The 14,847-nt window shown below is 41.6% G+C and overlaps 1 protein-coding gene across 1 annotated transcript in view; it reads left to right on the top strand.

Moving 5' to 3' along the window:
* ANAPC1 (anaphase promoting complex subunit 1) overlaps nucleotides 1-14,847 on the top strand; it is a 592,717-nt gene that overhangs the window by 266,768 nt on the left and 311,102 nt on the right. The window contains exons 33-35 of the mRNA XM_053712607.1: nucleotides 10,849-10,927; nucleotides 11,161-11,235; nucleotides 12,183-12,259. Of these exons, the coding sequence (XP_053568582.1) occupies nucleotides 10,849-10,927; nucleotides 11,161-11,235; nucleotides 12,183-12,259 (231 nt within the window). The remainder of the gene's footprint in view (nucleotides 1-10,848; nucleotides 10,928-11,160; nucleotides 11,236-12,182; nucleotides 12,260-14,847) is intronic.

The raw sequence follows: 14,847 nt of genomic DNA, 5'->3' as shown, positions 1-14,847 counted from the left end.
ATTATAACAATCACCTTGTTGTTCAAGGGGCCTCCTTTGTTCGTCCTACCTGGACTGTGATCACAATTGATGCAAGTCTCACAGGTTGGGGAGCTGTCTGGGGGTCTCTGACTGTACAATGAGTTTGGAATCCTCGAGAGGCGACGTTACCAATCAATATAGGCTTAGCTTCTTTCAAAGAGAGAACCTTATATTCGGTTTTAAACATACAATGACACAACAGTGGCATATGTCAATCATCCAGGGGGGGGGGCTCACAGTCCCCTAGCAATGAAAGAAGTGTCTCTAATACTTTCTTGGGCATAATCCAACTCTTGTCTAATCACTGCGATTCATATACCAGGTGAAGACAATTGGGAAGCGGATTATCTCAGCCGGCAATCTCTACATCCGGGGGAGTGGTCTCTCCATCCAGATGTGTTCTATTAGATTGTGCAGATATTGGGTCTTCCAGACATAATTCTGATGGCCTCTCGTCTAAACAAGAAACTTCCCAGATACCTCTCCAGGTCCAGGGATGATGGATGCTCTAGCAGATCCATGATTTTACCCACCTGCTTACATTTTCCCACCTCTGGTTCTTCTTCCAAGAGTGATCTCAAAGATCATAATGGAACAATCTTATGTGTTTCTGATAGCACCAGCATGGCCTCACAGTTGGCAAACTTGGGCACTTCCTCTAAGACCAGACCTTCTGTTTCAAAGGCCTGTTTTTCCATCCGGATCTCAAATCTCTAAATTTGATGGCATGGAAATTGAAAGCTTAGTATTTAGTCATAGAGGTTTCTCTGACTCTGTGATTCACAATATGATACAGGCTCGTAAGCCCATTTCAAGGAAAATATATCACAAGGTTGGGAAAACCTATATTTCATGGTGTTCTTAGCATTCTTTTAAGATTCATCAGTTTCTTCAGGACGGTTTGGATTAAGGTTTGTCTGCCAATACATTGAAAGGACAAATCTCTGCTCTTTCCGTTTTATTTCACAGAAACATTGCTAATCTTCCTAATGTTCACTGTTTCGTACATGCTTTGACTCGTATCAAACCTGTTATTAAATCTTGGAGTCTAAATTTGGTATTAAAGACTTTGCAGGCTCCTCCTTTTGAGCCTATGCATTCTTTGGACATTAAACTACTTTCTTGGAAAGTGTTATTTATCTTGGCTATCTCTTCTGCTAGAAGAGTTTCTGAATTGTCTGCTCTCTCTTGTGAGTCTCCTTATCTGATTTTCCATCAAGATAAAGCTGTTTCTCTTGTAAAGGTGTATCCAGTCCACAGGTTCATCCATTACTTGTGGGATAATTCTCCTTCCCAACAGGAAGCTGCAAGAGGACACCCACTGCAGAGCTGTCTATATAGCTCCTCCCCTAACTGCCACCCTCAGTCATTCTCTTGCAGCTCTCGACAAGAAAGGAAGTATCAAGAGAGATGTGGTGACTTAGTGTAGTTTTTTACCTTTAATCAAAAGTTTGTTATTTTTAAACGGTACCGGCGTTGTACTGTTTTACTCTCAGGCAGAAATTGGAAGAAGAATTCTGCCTGGAAGTTGATGATCTTAGCGGTTTGTAACTAAGGTCCATTGCTGTTCTCACACATAACTGAAGAGTATGGAAAGAAAACTTCAGTTGGGGGGACGGTCTGCAGATTGCCTGCTTTGAGGTATGTTCAGTATATTTTTTTTCTAGAGCGATAAGGTCTAGAAAATGCTGACAGTGCCTGGTATATTTGAGGTAAGCCTGATACAGTGATTTAACAGCAACTGGGATCATGCTTGCAAAAAAGGGTAATATTCATGTTAATACTCATACTACTTAGTGTAAAAACGTTTGCATGTTTTATAGTAAAAACGTTTTTTCTCTGGCGATGTTGGAGGTTTCAAAGATAATTCTATGGGCAGAGGTTCACTCTTTCCATCTCTCAGCTATCCATATCCCAGGAGTAGAGAACTGGGAGGCGGATTTTTTAAGTCGGCAGACTTTTCATCCGGGGGAGTGGGAACTCCATCCATAGGTATTTGCACAGTTGATTCACTTATGGGGCAAACCAGAACTGGATCTCATGGCGTCTCGTCAGAACGCCAAGCTTCCTTGTTACGGGTCCAGGTCCAGGGATCCCAAGGCAGCGCTGATAGATGCTCTAGCAGCGCCCTGGTCCTTCAGCCTGGCTTATATGTTTCCACCGTTTCCTCTGCTCCCTCGTCTGATTGCCAAGATCAAGCAGGAGAGAGCTTCAGTGATTTTGATAGCTCCTGCGTGGCCACGCAGGACTTGGTATGCAGATCTGGTGGACATGTCATCCTTTCCACCATGGACTCTGCCGCTGAGACAGGACCTTCTACTTCAAGGTCCTTTCAAACATCCAAATCTAATTTCTCTACGGCTGACTGCTTGGAGATTGAACGCTTGATTCTATCAAAGCGTGATTTTTCCGAGTCGGTCATTGATACCTTAATTCAGGCTCGAAAGTCTGTCACCAGGAAAATCTATCATAAGATATGGTGTAAATATCATCATTGGTGTGAATCCAAAGGTTACTCATGGAGTAAAGTCAGGATTCCTAGAATCTTATCCTTTCTCCAGGAGGGATTGGAGTGAGGATTGTCTGCTAGTTCCTTAAAGGGACAGATTTCTGCTCTGTCCTTTTGCACAAACGTCTGGCTGAGGTTCCAGACGTTCAGGCGTTTTGTCAGGCTTTAGTTAGAATTAAGCCTGTGTTTAAACCTGTTGCTCCGCCATGGAGTTTAAATTTAGTTCTTAAGGTTCTTCAAGGGGTTCCGTTTGAACCTCTGCATTCCATAGATATTAAACTTTTATCTTGGAAAGTTCTGTTTCTAGTAGCTATCTCCTCGGCTCGAAGAGTTTCGGAGTTATCTGCTTTACAATGTGATTCCCCTTATCTGATTTTCCATGCAGATAAGGTAGTTTTGCGTACCAAACCTGGGTTTCTTCCTAAGGTAGTATCTAATAAGAACATCAATCAGGAGATTGTTGTTCCTTCATTATGTCCTAATCCTTCCTCAAAGAAGGAACGTCTTTTACACAATCTTGATGTGGTTCGTGCTTTAAAGTTTTATTTACAAGCTACGAAGGATTTCTCCAACATAGGTGTGTCCGGTCCACGGCGTCATCCTTACTTGTGGGATATTCTCTTCCCCAACAGGAAATGGCAAAGAGCCCAGCAAAGCTGGTCACATGATCCCTCCTAGGCTCCGCCTTCCCCAGTCATTCTCTTTGCCGTTGTACAGGCAACATCTCCACGGAGATGGCTTAGAGTTTTTTAGTGTTTAACTGTAGTTTTTATTATTCAATCAAGAGTTTGTTATTTTAAAATAGTGCTGGTATGTACTATTTACTCTGAAACAGAAAAGAGATGAAGATTTCTGTTTGTAAGAGGAAAATGATTTTAGCAACCGTTACTAAAATCGATGGCTGTTTCCACACAGGACTGTTGAGAGGAATTAACTTCAGTTGGGGGAACAGTGAGCAGACTTTTGCTGCTTGAGGTATGACACATTCTAACAAGACGATGTAATGCTGGAAGCTGTCATTTTCCCTATGGGATCCGGTAAGCCATTTTTATTACAGAAAGAAAAAAAGGGCTTCACAAGGGCTTTTTAAGACTGTAGACATTTTCTGGGCTAAATCGATTTATATATAAACATATTTTATACTCCATAGCCTTGAGGAATTATTTTAATCTTGGGAATAATGTAAAATAACCGTCAGGCACTGTATTGGACACCTTACTCTCTAGGGGCTTTCCCTAATCATAGGCAGAGTCTCATTTTCGCGCCTCTATTGCGCACTTGTTTTTGAGAAGCATGACATGCAGATGCATGTGTGAGGAGCTCTGATACATAGAAAAGACTTTCTGAAGGCGTCATTTGGTATCGTATTCCCCTTTGGGCTTGGTTGGGTCTCAGCAAAGCAGATACCAGGGACTGTAAAGGGGTTAAATATAAAAACGGCTCCGGTTCCGTTATTTTAAGGGTTAAAGCTTCCTAATTTGGTGTGCAATACTTTTAAGGCTTTAAGACACTGTGGTGAAATTTTGGTGAATTTTGAACAATTCCTTCATACTTTTTCGCAATTGCAGTAATAAAGTGTGTTCAGTTTAAAATTTAAAGTGACAGTAACGGTTTTATTTTAAAACGTTTTTTGTACTTTGTTATCAAGTTTTTGCCTGTTTAACATGTCTGAACTACCAGATAGACTGTGTTCTGAATGTGGGGAAGCCAAGGTTCCTTCTCATTTAAATAGATGTGATTTATGTGACACAAAATTTAGAGAAAATGATGCCCAAGATGATTCCTCAAGTGAGGGGAGTAAGCATGGTACTGCATCATCCCCTCCTTCGTCTACACCAGTCTTGCCCACACAGGAGGCCCCTAGTACATCTAGCGCGCCAATACTCCTTACTATGCAACAACTAACGGCTGTAATGGATAATTCTATCAAAAACATTTTAGCCAAAATGCCCACTTATCAGCGAAAGCGCGACTGCTCTGTTTTAGAAAATACTGAAGAGCATGAGGACGCTGATGATATTGGTTCTGAAGGGCCCCTACACCAGTCTGAGGGGGCCAGGGAGGTTTTGTCTGAGGGAGAAATTTCAGATTCAGGGAAAATTTCTCAACAAGCTGAACCTGATGTGATTACATTTAAATTTAAATTGGAACATCTCCGCGCTCTGCTTAAGGAGGTGTTATCTACTCTGGATGATTGTGAGAATTTGGTCATTCCAGAGAAACTATGTAAAATGGACAAGTTCCTAGAGGTCCCGGGGCCCCCCGAAGCTTTTCCTATACCCAAGCGGGTGGCGGACATTGTAAATAAAGAATGGGAAAGGCCCGGTATACCTTTCGTCCCTCCCCCCATATTTAAAAAATTGTTTCCTATGGTCGACCCCAGAAAGGACTTATGGCAGACAGTCCCCAAGGTCGAGGGGGCGGTTTCTACTCTAAACAAACGCACCACTATACCCATAGAAGATAGTTGTGCTTTCAAAGATCCTATGGATAAAAAATTAGAAGGTTTGCTTAAAAAGATGTTTGTTCAGCAAGGTTACCTTCTACAACCAATTTCATGCATTGTTCCTGTCACTACAGCAGCGTGTTTCTGGTTCGATGAGCTAGAAAAGGCGCTCAATAATAATTCTTCTTCTTATGAGGAGATTATGGACAGAATTCATGCTCTCAAATTGGCTAATTCTTTCACCCTAGACGCCACTTTGCAATTGGCTAGGTTAGCGGCGAAAAATTCTGGTTTTGCTATTGTGGCGCGCAGAGCGCTTTTGGTTAAAATCTTGGTCAGCGGATGCGTCTTCCAAGAACAAATTGCTTAACATTCCTTTCAAGGGGAAAACGCTGTTTGGCCCTGACTTGAAAGAGATTATCTCTGATATCACTGGGGGCAAGGGCCACGCCCTTCCCCAGGATAGGTCTTTCAAGGCCAAAAATAAACCTAATTTTCGTCCCTTTCGCAGAAACGGACCAGCCCCAAGCGCTACGTCCTCTAAGCAAGAGGGTAATACTTCTCAAGCCAAGCCAGCCTGGAGACCAATGCAAGGCTGGAACAAAGGAAAGCAGGCCAAGAAACCTGCCACTGCTACCAAGACAGCATGAGATGTTGGCCCCCGATCCGGGACCGGATCTGGTGGGGGGCAGACTCTCTCTCTTCGCTCAGGCTTGGGCAAGAGATGTTCTGGATCCTTGGGCACTAGAAATAGTCTCCCAAGGTTATCTTCTGGAATTCAAGGGGCCTCCCCCAAGGGGGAGGTTCCACAGGTCACAATTGTCTTCAGACCACATAAAAAAACAGGCATTCTTACATTGTGTAGAAGACCTGTTAAAAATGGGAGTGATTCATCCTGTTCCATTAGGAGAACAAGGGATGGGGTTCTACTCCAATCTGTTCGTAGTTCCCAAAAAAGAGGGAACATTCAGACCAATCTTAGATCTCAAGATCTTAAACAAGTTTCTCAAGGTTCCATCGTTCAAAATGGAAACCATTCGAACAATTCTTCCTTCCATCCAGGAAGGTCAATTCATGACCACGGTGGATTTAAAGGATGCGTATCTACATATTCCTATCCACAAGGAACATCATCGGTTCCTAAGGTTCGCATTCCTGGACAAGCATTACCAGTTTGTGGCACTTCCGTTCGGATTAGCCACTGCTCCAAGGATTTTCACAAAGGTACTAGGGTCCCTTCTAGCGGTGCTAAGACCAAGGGGCATTGCAGTAGTACCTTACTTGGACGACATTCTGATTCAAGCGTCGTCCCTTCCTCAAGCAAAGGCTCACACGGACATTGTCCTGGCCTTTCTCAGATCTCACGGGTGGAAAGTGAACGTAGAAAAAAGTTCTCTATCTCCGTCAACAAGGGTTCCCTTCTTGGGAACAATAATAGACTCCTTAGAAATGAGGATTTTTCTGACAGAGGCCAGAAAATCAAAACTTCTAAACTCTTGTCAAATACTTCATTCTGTTCCTCTTCCTTCCATAGCGCAGTGCATGGAAGTAATAGGTTTGATGGTAGCGGCAATGGACATAGTTCCTTTTGCGCGAATTCATCTAAGACCATTACAACTGTGCATGCTCAGTCAGTGGAATGGGGACTATACAGACTTGTCTCCGACGATACAAGTAGATCAGAGGACCAGAGATTCACTCCGTTGGTGGCTGTCCCTGGACAACCTGTCACAGGGGATGAGCTTCCGCAGACCAGAGTGGGTCATTGTCACGACCGACGCCAGTCTGGTGGGCTGGGGCGCGGTCTGGGGACCCCGGAAAGCTCAGGGTCTTTGGTCTCGGGAAGAATCTCTTCTCCCGATAAATATTCTGGAACTGAGAGCGATATTCAATGCTCTCAAGGCTTGGCCTCAGCTAGCAAAGGCCAAGTTCATACGGTTTCAATCAGACAACATGACGACTGTTGCGTACATCAACCATCAGGGGGGAACAAGGAGTTCCCTGGCGATGGAAGAAGTGACCAAAATCATTCAATGGGCGGAGACTCACTCCTGCCACTTGTCTGCAATCCACATCCCAGGAGTGGAAAATTGGGAAGCGGATTTTCTGAGTCGTCAGACATTTCATCCGGGGGAGTGGGAACTCCATCCGGAAATCTTTGCCCAAATTACTCAATTGTGGGGCATTCCAGACATGGATCTGATGGCCTCTCGTCAGAACTTCAAGGTTCCTTGCTACGGGTCCAGATCCAGGGATCCCAAGGCGACTCTAGTAGATGCACTAGTAGCACCTTGGACCTTCAAACTAGCTTATGTATTCCCGCCGTTTCCTCTCATCCCCAGGCTGGTAGCCAGGATCAATCAGGAGAGGGCATCGGTGATCTTGATAGCTCCTGCGTGGCCACGCAGGACTTGGTATGCAGACCTGGTGAATATGTCATCGGCTCCACCATGGAAGCTACCTTTGAGACGGGACCTTCTTGTTCAAGGTCCGTTCGAACATCCGAATCTGGTCTCACTCCAACTGACTGCTTGGAGATTGAACGCTTGATCTTATCAAAGCGAGGGTTCTCAGATTCTGTCATTGATACTCTTGTTCAGGCCAGAAAGCCTGTAACTAGAAAAATTTACCACAAAATATGGAAAAAATATATCTGTTGGTGTGAATCTAAAGGATTCCCTTGGGACAAGGTAAAAATTCCTAAGATTCTATCCTTTCTTCAAGAAGGTTTGGAGAAAGGATTATCTGCAAGTTCCTTGAAGGGACAGATTTCTGCCTTGTCTGTGTTACTTCACAAAAAGCTGGCAGCTGTGCCAGATGTTCAAGCCTTTGTTCAGGCTCTGGTTAGAATCAAGCCTGTTTACAAACCTTTGACTCCTCCTTGGAGTCTCAATTTAGTTCTTTCAGTTCTTCAGGGGGTTCCGTTTGAACCCTTACATTCCGTTGATATTAAGTTATTATCTTGGAAAGTTTTGTTTTTGGTTGCAATTTCTTCTGCTAGAAGAGTTTCAGAATTATCTGCTCTGCAGTGTTCTCCTCCTTATCTGGTGTTCCATGCAGATAAGGTGGTTTTACGTACTAAACCTGGTTTTCTTCCGAAAGTTGTTTCTAACAAAAACATTAACCAGGAGATAGTCGTGCCTTCTTTGTGTCCGAATCCAGTTTCAAAGAAGGAACGTTTGTTGCACAATTTGGACGTTGTTCGTGCTTTAAGATTCTATTTAGATGCTACAAAGGATTTTAGACAAACATCTTCCTTGTTTGTTGTTTATTCTGGTAAAAGGAGAGGTCAAAAAGCAACTTCTACCTCTCTCTCTTTTTGGATTAAAAGCATCATCAGATTGGCTTATGAGACTGCCGGACGGCAGCCTCCTGAAAGAATCACAGCTCATTCCACTAGGGCTGTGGCTTCCACATGTGCCTTCAAGAACGAGGCTTCTGTTGATCAGATATGTAGGGCAGCGACTTGGTCTTCACTGCACACTTTTACTAAATTTTACAAGTTTGATACTTTTGCTTCTTCTGAGGCTATTTTTGGGAGAAAGGTTTTGCAAGCCGTGGTGCCTTCCATCTAGGTGACCTGATTTGCTCCCTCCCTTCATCCGTGTCCTAAAGCTTTGGTTTTGGTTCCCACAAGTAAGGATGACGCCGTGGACCGGACACACCTATGTTGGAGAAAACAGAATTTATGTTTACCTGATAAATTACTTTCTCCAACGGTGTGTCCGGTCCACGGCCCGCCCTGGTTTTTTAATCAGGTCTGATAATTTATTTTCTTTAACTACAGTCACCACGGTATCATATGGTTTCTCCTATGCAAATATTCCTCCTTTACGTCGGTCGAATGACTGGGGAAGGCGGAGCCTAGGAGGGATCATGTGACCAGCTTTGCTGGGCTCTTTGCCATTTCCTGTTGGGGAAGAGAATATCCCACAAGTAAGGATGACGCCGTGGACCGGACACACCGTTGGAGAAAGTAATTTATCAGGTAAACATAAATTCTGTTTTTCGTCAAACATCTGCTTTGTTTGTTGTCTACTCTGGACAGAGGAGAGGCCAAAAGGCTTCGGCAACTTCTCTTTCTTTTTGGCTAAGAAGTATAATACGCTTAGCTTATGAGACTGCTGGCCAGCAGCCTCCTGAAAGAATTACAGCTCATTCCACTAGAGCGGTAGCTTCCACATGGGGTTTTAAACATGAGGCCTCTGTTGAACAGATTTGTAAGGCGGCGACTTGGTCTTCGCTTCATACTTTTTCTAAATTCTACAAATTCGATACTTTTGCTTCTTCGGAGGCTATTTTTGGGAGAAAGGTCTTACAGGCAGTGGTGCCTTCCGTTTAAGGGCCTGCCTTGTCCCTCCCTTCATCCGCGTCCTAAAGCTTTGGTATTGGTATCCCACAAGTAATGGATGAACCTGTGGACTGGATACACCTTTACAGGAGAAAACAAAATTTATGCTTATCTGATAAATTTATTTCTCTTGTGGTGTATCCAGTCCACGGCCCGCCCTGTCATTTTAAGGCAGGTGTTTTTTATTATTAAACTACAGTCACCACTGCACCCTATAGTTTCTCCTTTTTTCTTGCTTGTCTTCGGTCAAATGACTGGGGGTGGCAGTTAGGGGAGGAGCTATATAGACAGCTCTGCTGTGGGTGTCCTCTTGCTGCTTCCTGTTGGGAAGGAGAATATCCCACAAGTAATGGATGAACCCGTGGACTGGATACACCACAAGAGAAATACATTTATCAGGTAAGCATAAATTTTGTTTTTGCATACTTCGTTTAAATTTTTGCTTAAAGTTGTGAATTCTAACAACATACTACGGAAATTATTGTTCCTTCCTTGTGTCCTAATCCTAAAAATACTCTTGAAAGATACTCTTGAAAGATCTTTACATTCTTTGGATGTGGTAAGAGCTTTGAAATATTATGTTGATGCTACTAAAGATTTCAGAAAGACTTTTTGTCTCTTTGTTATTTTTTGTTATTTTTTCTGGTTCTAGAAAAGGTCAGAAAGTCTCTGTTATTTCTTTGGCATCTTGGTTAAAACTTCTGATTCACAAAGCTTATTTGGAGGCGGGGCAGCTCTGCCTCAGAGTATAACAGCTCATACTACAAGATCAGTTGCTATATCTTGGGCTTTCAAGAATGAAGCTTCAGTTGATCAAATCTGCAAAGCAGCCACTTGGTCTTTGCATACCTTTACTAAATTTTACCATTTTGATGTTTTTGCTTCTTCGGAAGCAGCTTTTGGTAGAAAGGTTCTTCAGGCAGCTGTTCCAGTTTGATTGTAGTGCCTATGATTTAAATTCTAACCCCCCAAAAATGAGTGGGTTTTGTGGCGAGCGTCCACGAGACCCACCCATTTTTTTGGGGTTATGATTTTTTTGTATAAAGCACATTATTTATACTGTTCCAATTTTTTATGCTTTTACTACTTTATACGCCTCACTAACTATACATTAAACTGAGGTATGAGTGAAGTGGGAGGTGTATTTATAGGCATTTGAGGTTTGGGAAACTCTGCCCCCTTCTGGTAGGAATGTATATCCCATCAGTAACTAGCTCGTGGACTCTCGCCACCATGAAAGAAATTCATTTATCAGGTAAGTTCTTACATAAATTGTTTTTTTTTTTAATGATAGTTTATTTACAAAAATATCCCTATACATTAATATATATTTTCCCCCCATAAAGTATAATAAATAATACTGCTATACATTTTCATTTAAACACTATTAAGTCAGCTCTATGGAATTTTGAGTTCCTATACAAATAAATGATAATCTTATTGATTGCTTTCACTTCTTGAATGTCAGTTTGGCAACAGCAATGTTTGCATATTTTGCTTCATTATGGGTTTTGTTTGTAGGTCAATTGCTGATTGGCTACGGGCTCCAGACACTATGTACTTACTTGATTTTGTGAAACCAGAATTTCTTTTATTGCGGGTATGATACTTTCATTTTGTTCCTTTACTTACTGTGTAAAAGATATAATTTAACCACCACCTGGGTGGCCATACCATATATTCTTTTTTATCCTTAGAATATATTTCCCCTCAAAATATTGATGTGTTCTATTATAGTGATTAAGCATTGTGTGATCAGGCTGTATGTAATTATGGCAAATGCTACCAAAACACATAGATGGTTATTACTGCTGTCTTTCCATTTGATTTTAGACCCTTGCCAGATGCCTTATTTTATGGGATGACATCCTGCCAAGTTCCCAATGGGTGAACAGCAATGTGCCTCAAGTAAGTATTTAGCTTTTCGTGACTGCCTGAAACTACGATTTTAAATTAGGCAGTTATGCTAAAGCACCAGCTCAATTGCAATATAAAGATTAACTGGAGAATAAAGCAAATTTTAAAGTTTTATATATTATATTGGAGCAGTTAAAAAGAGACGGTCATCGACCAATGCACTGCTGCTTTGTGGCGCCACCCCGTATTTGACTGTTCTTTTCAAACAGTACTTTGCTGTGGCTGCTCTGTGTTAAGGAAAATGTACACAATGCAGCCATAGCAATCACTATTTAAAGAGAACAGCCTGTTGTGGAGCAGAGCTGCAAAGTGAAAGTGCTAATGTTTACCTCGTGTCCCAGGCTGCATTTTCTGCTATGACATCTCAGATCACAGCATGTTCTGCCTTGGGGAGGGACAGTCTACTCCAGAATGGTTATTGTTTAAAAAGATAGATAATCTTTTTATAACCAACATGGTTATATTAATATGCTGTTTACCTTGTATCTAAGCCTCTGCAGACTGCCCCCGTATTTCAATTCTTTTGACAGACTTGCATTTTAGCCAATCAGTCCCCTCTCATAACTAACTCCACGGGAGTGAGCACAATGTTATCAATATGGCACACACAAACTAATGCCCTCTAGCTGTGAAAAACTGTCATGCATTCAGTTAAGAGGTGGCCGTCAAGGGCTTAGAAATTAGCATATGTTCCTACCTAGTTTTAGCTTTCAACTAAGAATATGAAGAAAACAGCAAATTTGATGATAAAAGTAAATTGGAAAGTTGTTTAAAATTGTATTGCCCTATCTGAATCATGAAAGTTTCATTTTGATTAGACTGTCCCTTTAAGTATCAATTATAACAGCATTGGTTATGTTATGTGTATAATCAGATATATTTTTACCCTTTGCTTGTAGTGACATTACTTTTTCCTTTTTTTTTTTTTTTTTTTTTAGATAATTAGAGATAACAGCATATCCCTTCATGCTACAGAACTACCCTCATCTGAGGACTTGAATTTAGAGACACTGGCGTAAGTTATATTTATACATTTGTAAAAGTTGATAGAACAAATGATTGAAATATTTGTGTGATTCTTGCAGAAACTACTTAAAGGGACACTGAACCCAATTTTTTCTTTCATGATTCAGATATAGCATGAAATTTTAAGCATCTTTCTAATTTACTCCTATTATCGTTTCTTTTTTAAGACACGATGAGTCCACGGATCATCTTAATTACTAATGGGATATTCACCTCCTGGTCAGCATGAGGAGGCAAAGAGCACCACAGCAGAGCTGTTAAATAGCTCCTCCCTTGCCTCCCACTCCAGTCATTTTCTTTGCCTACGTTAGTGATAGGAAGAGGTAAAGTGAAGTGTTAGTATAGATTCTTCAATCAAGAGTTTATTATTTTTAAAGTAGTGCAAGATTGTGCTGCTTTGTTCTAGGGTGTAGCCGTAGTCCATATCAGTCTCTTCAGTAGAGCTTTTGGTGGCTTTAGAGCAATGGGAACTGGTGGGACATAATTCTCACTGCGCCTCCCATATATTTATGCTGCTCTAATCCTGATAGCCTAAGCAAGATTACTCAGACTTTATCCTTTTTCCACAGGGCTATGGGAGGGAGAGGACCTCCTAAACCTGCTGAGCTGCCCTGCTGTCGGGCAGAGTTCAAGGTAAGTGCTTACTTTTTTTTCTGGGTCTTGGAAGATCTCAGAGGAGTGGAGCACTTTATTATATTTCAGGGGACATAGCTTCATTTCTGTAAGAAGGAGGACCCTGTGACAGCAATTAGTATGCAGGCACTGGGCTAAGGGCTTATATCTATAACTGAGTATAGAGAACTCAGGAGGGTAAAGTGTTTTGTGACTGGTTCAGTTGATTACATCTCAATCGTTTTGTTTTTGGACCAAGCAGTAGTACTATTTTCACTCACGTTCTTTATGGTGCCTAAGTTTCTCCCGGTAGCTATTTTTAACTTAATATAACAATGGCGACCGGGAGATCGATAGCAGTAACGCCCACGATGGGCGGAGCTTGGTTTGAGCACACGCTACTGTTTTAGGTAAATTGCCAGTGTTAGACGGCTAAGTCTGTATTGCCTAGTAAAGGGTCTGATTGCATTGTGCTTCTCAGTACACCTAAACAGTTTCCAGCAGCTTCTCTGGTTTCTACTGAGGGTGCAGGGCTGAGCGTTAAACAGTGTATGATACCACGTTTTTCAAGCTAGAGAGAGTTTCTGGTATCACGCCCACAGGGGCGGAGCTATGTGTGGCGCAGGTTTGGATGGCGCACTTACTATTTTCCTTCCGATATCGGAAAGGAAGCGTGGTAGCACAGTACTTTCTGTTGTTCCTCATGTGGGACCCGACAGCACCACTGCTGCGTTCCGGATCCGTTCTGCATATAAATAAGAACCAATATCTTTATTACTTGTAACTTTTTCTAAATAAAGTTTGGGGTTTTATCTGGTATCACAGACAGATGGACACCTCAGCAATGGTTAGGCTGAGGTGTAGATAGGTTCTGATATAGTTATGCACTATCTTATACTTTTACTGCTCTAAAAAATCTAAAGTTTCTTTTTAAGTTTTAAAGAGACAGTAACGTTTTTTTATGGTTAACTTTTATTACAAAATTTAACATTTTTATTGGTTTAATTAATCCTTTGTGACTTAGGATGGATCTTGAGCACACAAAAAATAGTTACTTTTTAAAATTTAAAGACACAGTAACGTTTTTTCTCCTGTTAAGTGTAGTCAGTCCACGGGTCATCCATTACTTAAGGGATTATAACTCCTCCCTAACAGGAAGTGCAAGAGGATCACCCAAGCAGAGCTGCTATATAGCTCCTCCCCTCTACGTCATATCCAGTCATTCTCTTGCACCTAACTTAAAGATAGGACGTGTGAGAGGACTGTGGTGTGTTAAACTTAGTTTTTATTCTTCAATCAAAAGTTTGTTATTTTAAACGGCACCGGAGTGTGTTGTTTGTTCTCAAGCAGCATTAGAAGAAGAATCTGCTTGAGTTTTTCTATGTTCTTAGCGGTCGTAACTAAGATCCGCTTGCTGTTCTCGGCCATTCTGAGGAGTGAGGTAACTTCAGAACAGGGGATAGCATGCAGGGTCCACCTGCAAGGAGGTATGTGCAGTAAATTATTTTCTAAGGAATGGAATTGACTCAGAAAATACTGCTAATACCGATGTAATGTAAGTGCAGCCTTAAATGCAGTAGTAGCGACTGGTATCAGGCTGATATGTATGTATGTATACTCTGAGGTATTTCTGGGGAATGGAATTTCACTAAGAAAATACTGTCAATATTAAAGTAATATTTGAACCTACACTGCAGTGAAAGCGACTAGCAGCAGGTTTATTAATAACACTTCATAATTTTCAAATTTAAAACGTTTACTGGCATGTTAATCGTTTTTTCTGAGGTACTTGGTGATAAAACTTTATGGGCATGATTTTTACCACATGGCTGTCGTTTTTTTATGCATAAAAACAGTTTACTGAGCTTCCCCACTATCGTAATAGGAGTGGGAGGGGCCTATTTTAGCGCTTTATTGCGCAGTAAAAATTTAGTCACAGTCTTCCTATTTCTTCCTCCATGATCC

The sequence above is a fragment of the Bombina bombina genome, chromosome 4, assembly GCF_027579735.1.
Source record: "Bombina bombina isolate aBomBom1 chromosome 4, aBomBom1.pri, whole genome shotgun sequence".
In the NCBI taxonomy this organism is placed as follows: Eukaryota; Metazoa; Chordata; class Amphibia; order Anura; family Bombinatoridae; genus Bombina; species Bombina bombina.
This window is presented reverse-complemented; position numbering and strand designations above follow the sequence as displayed.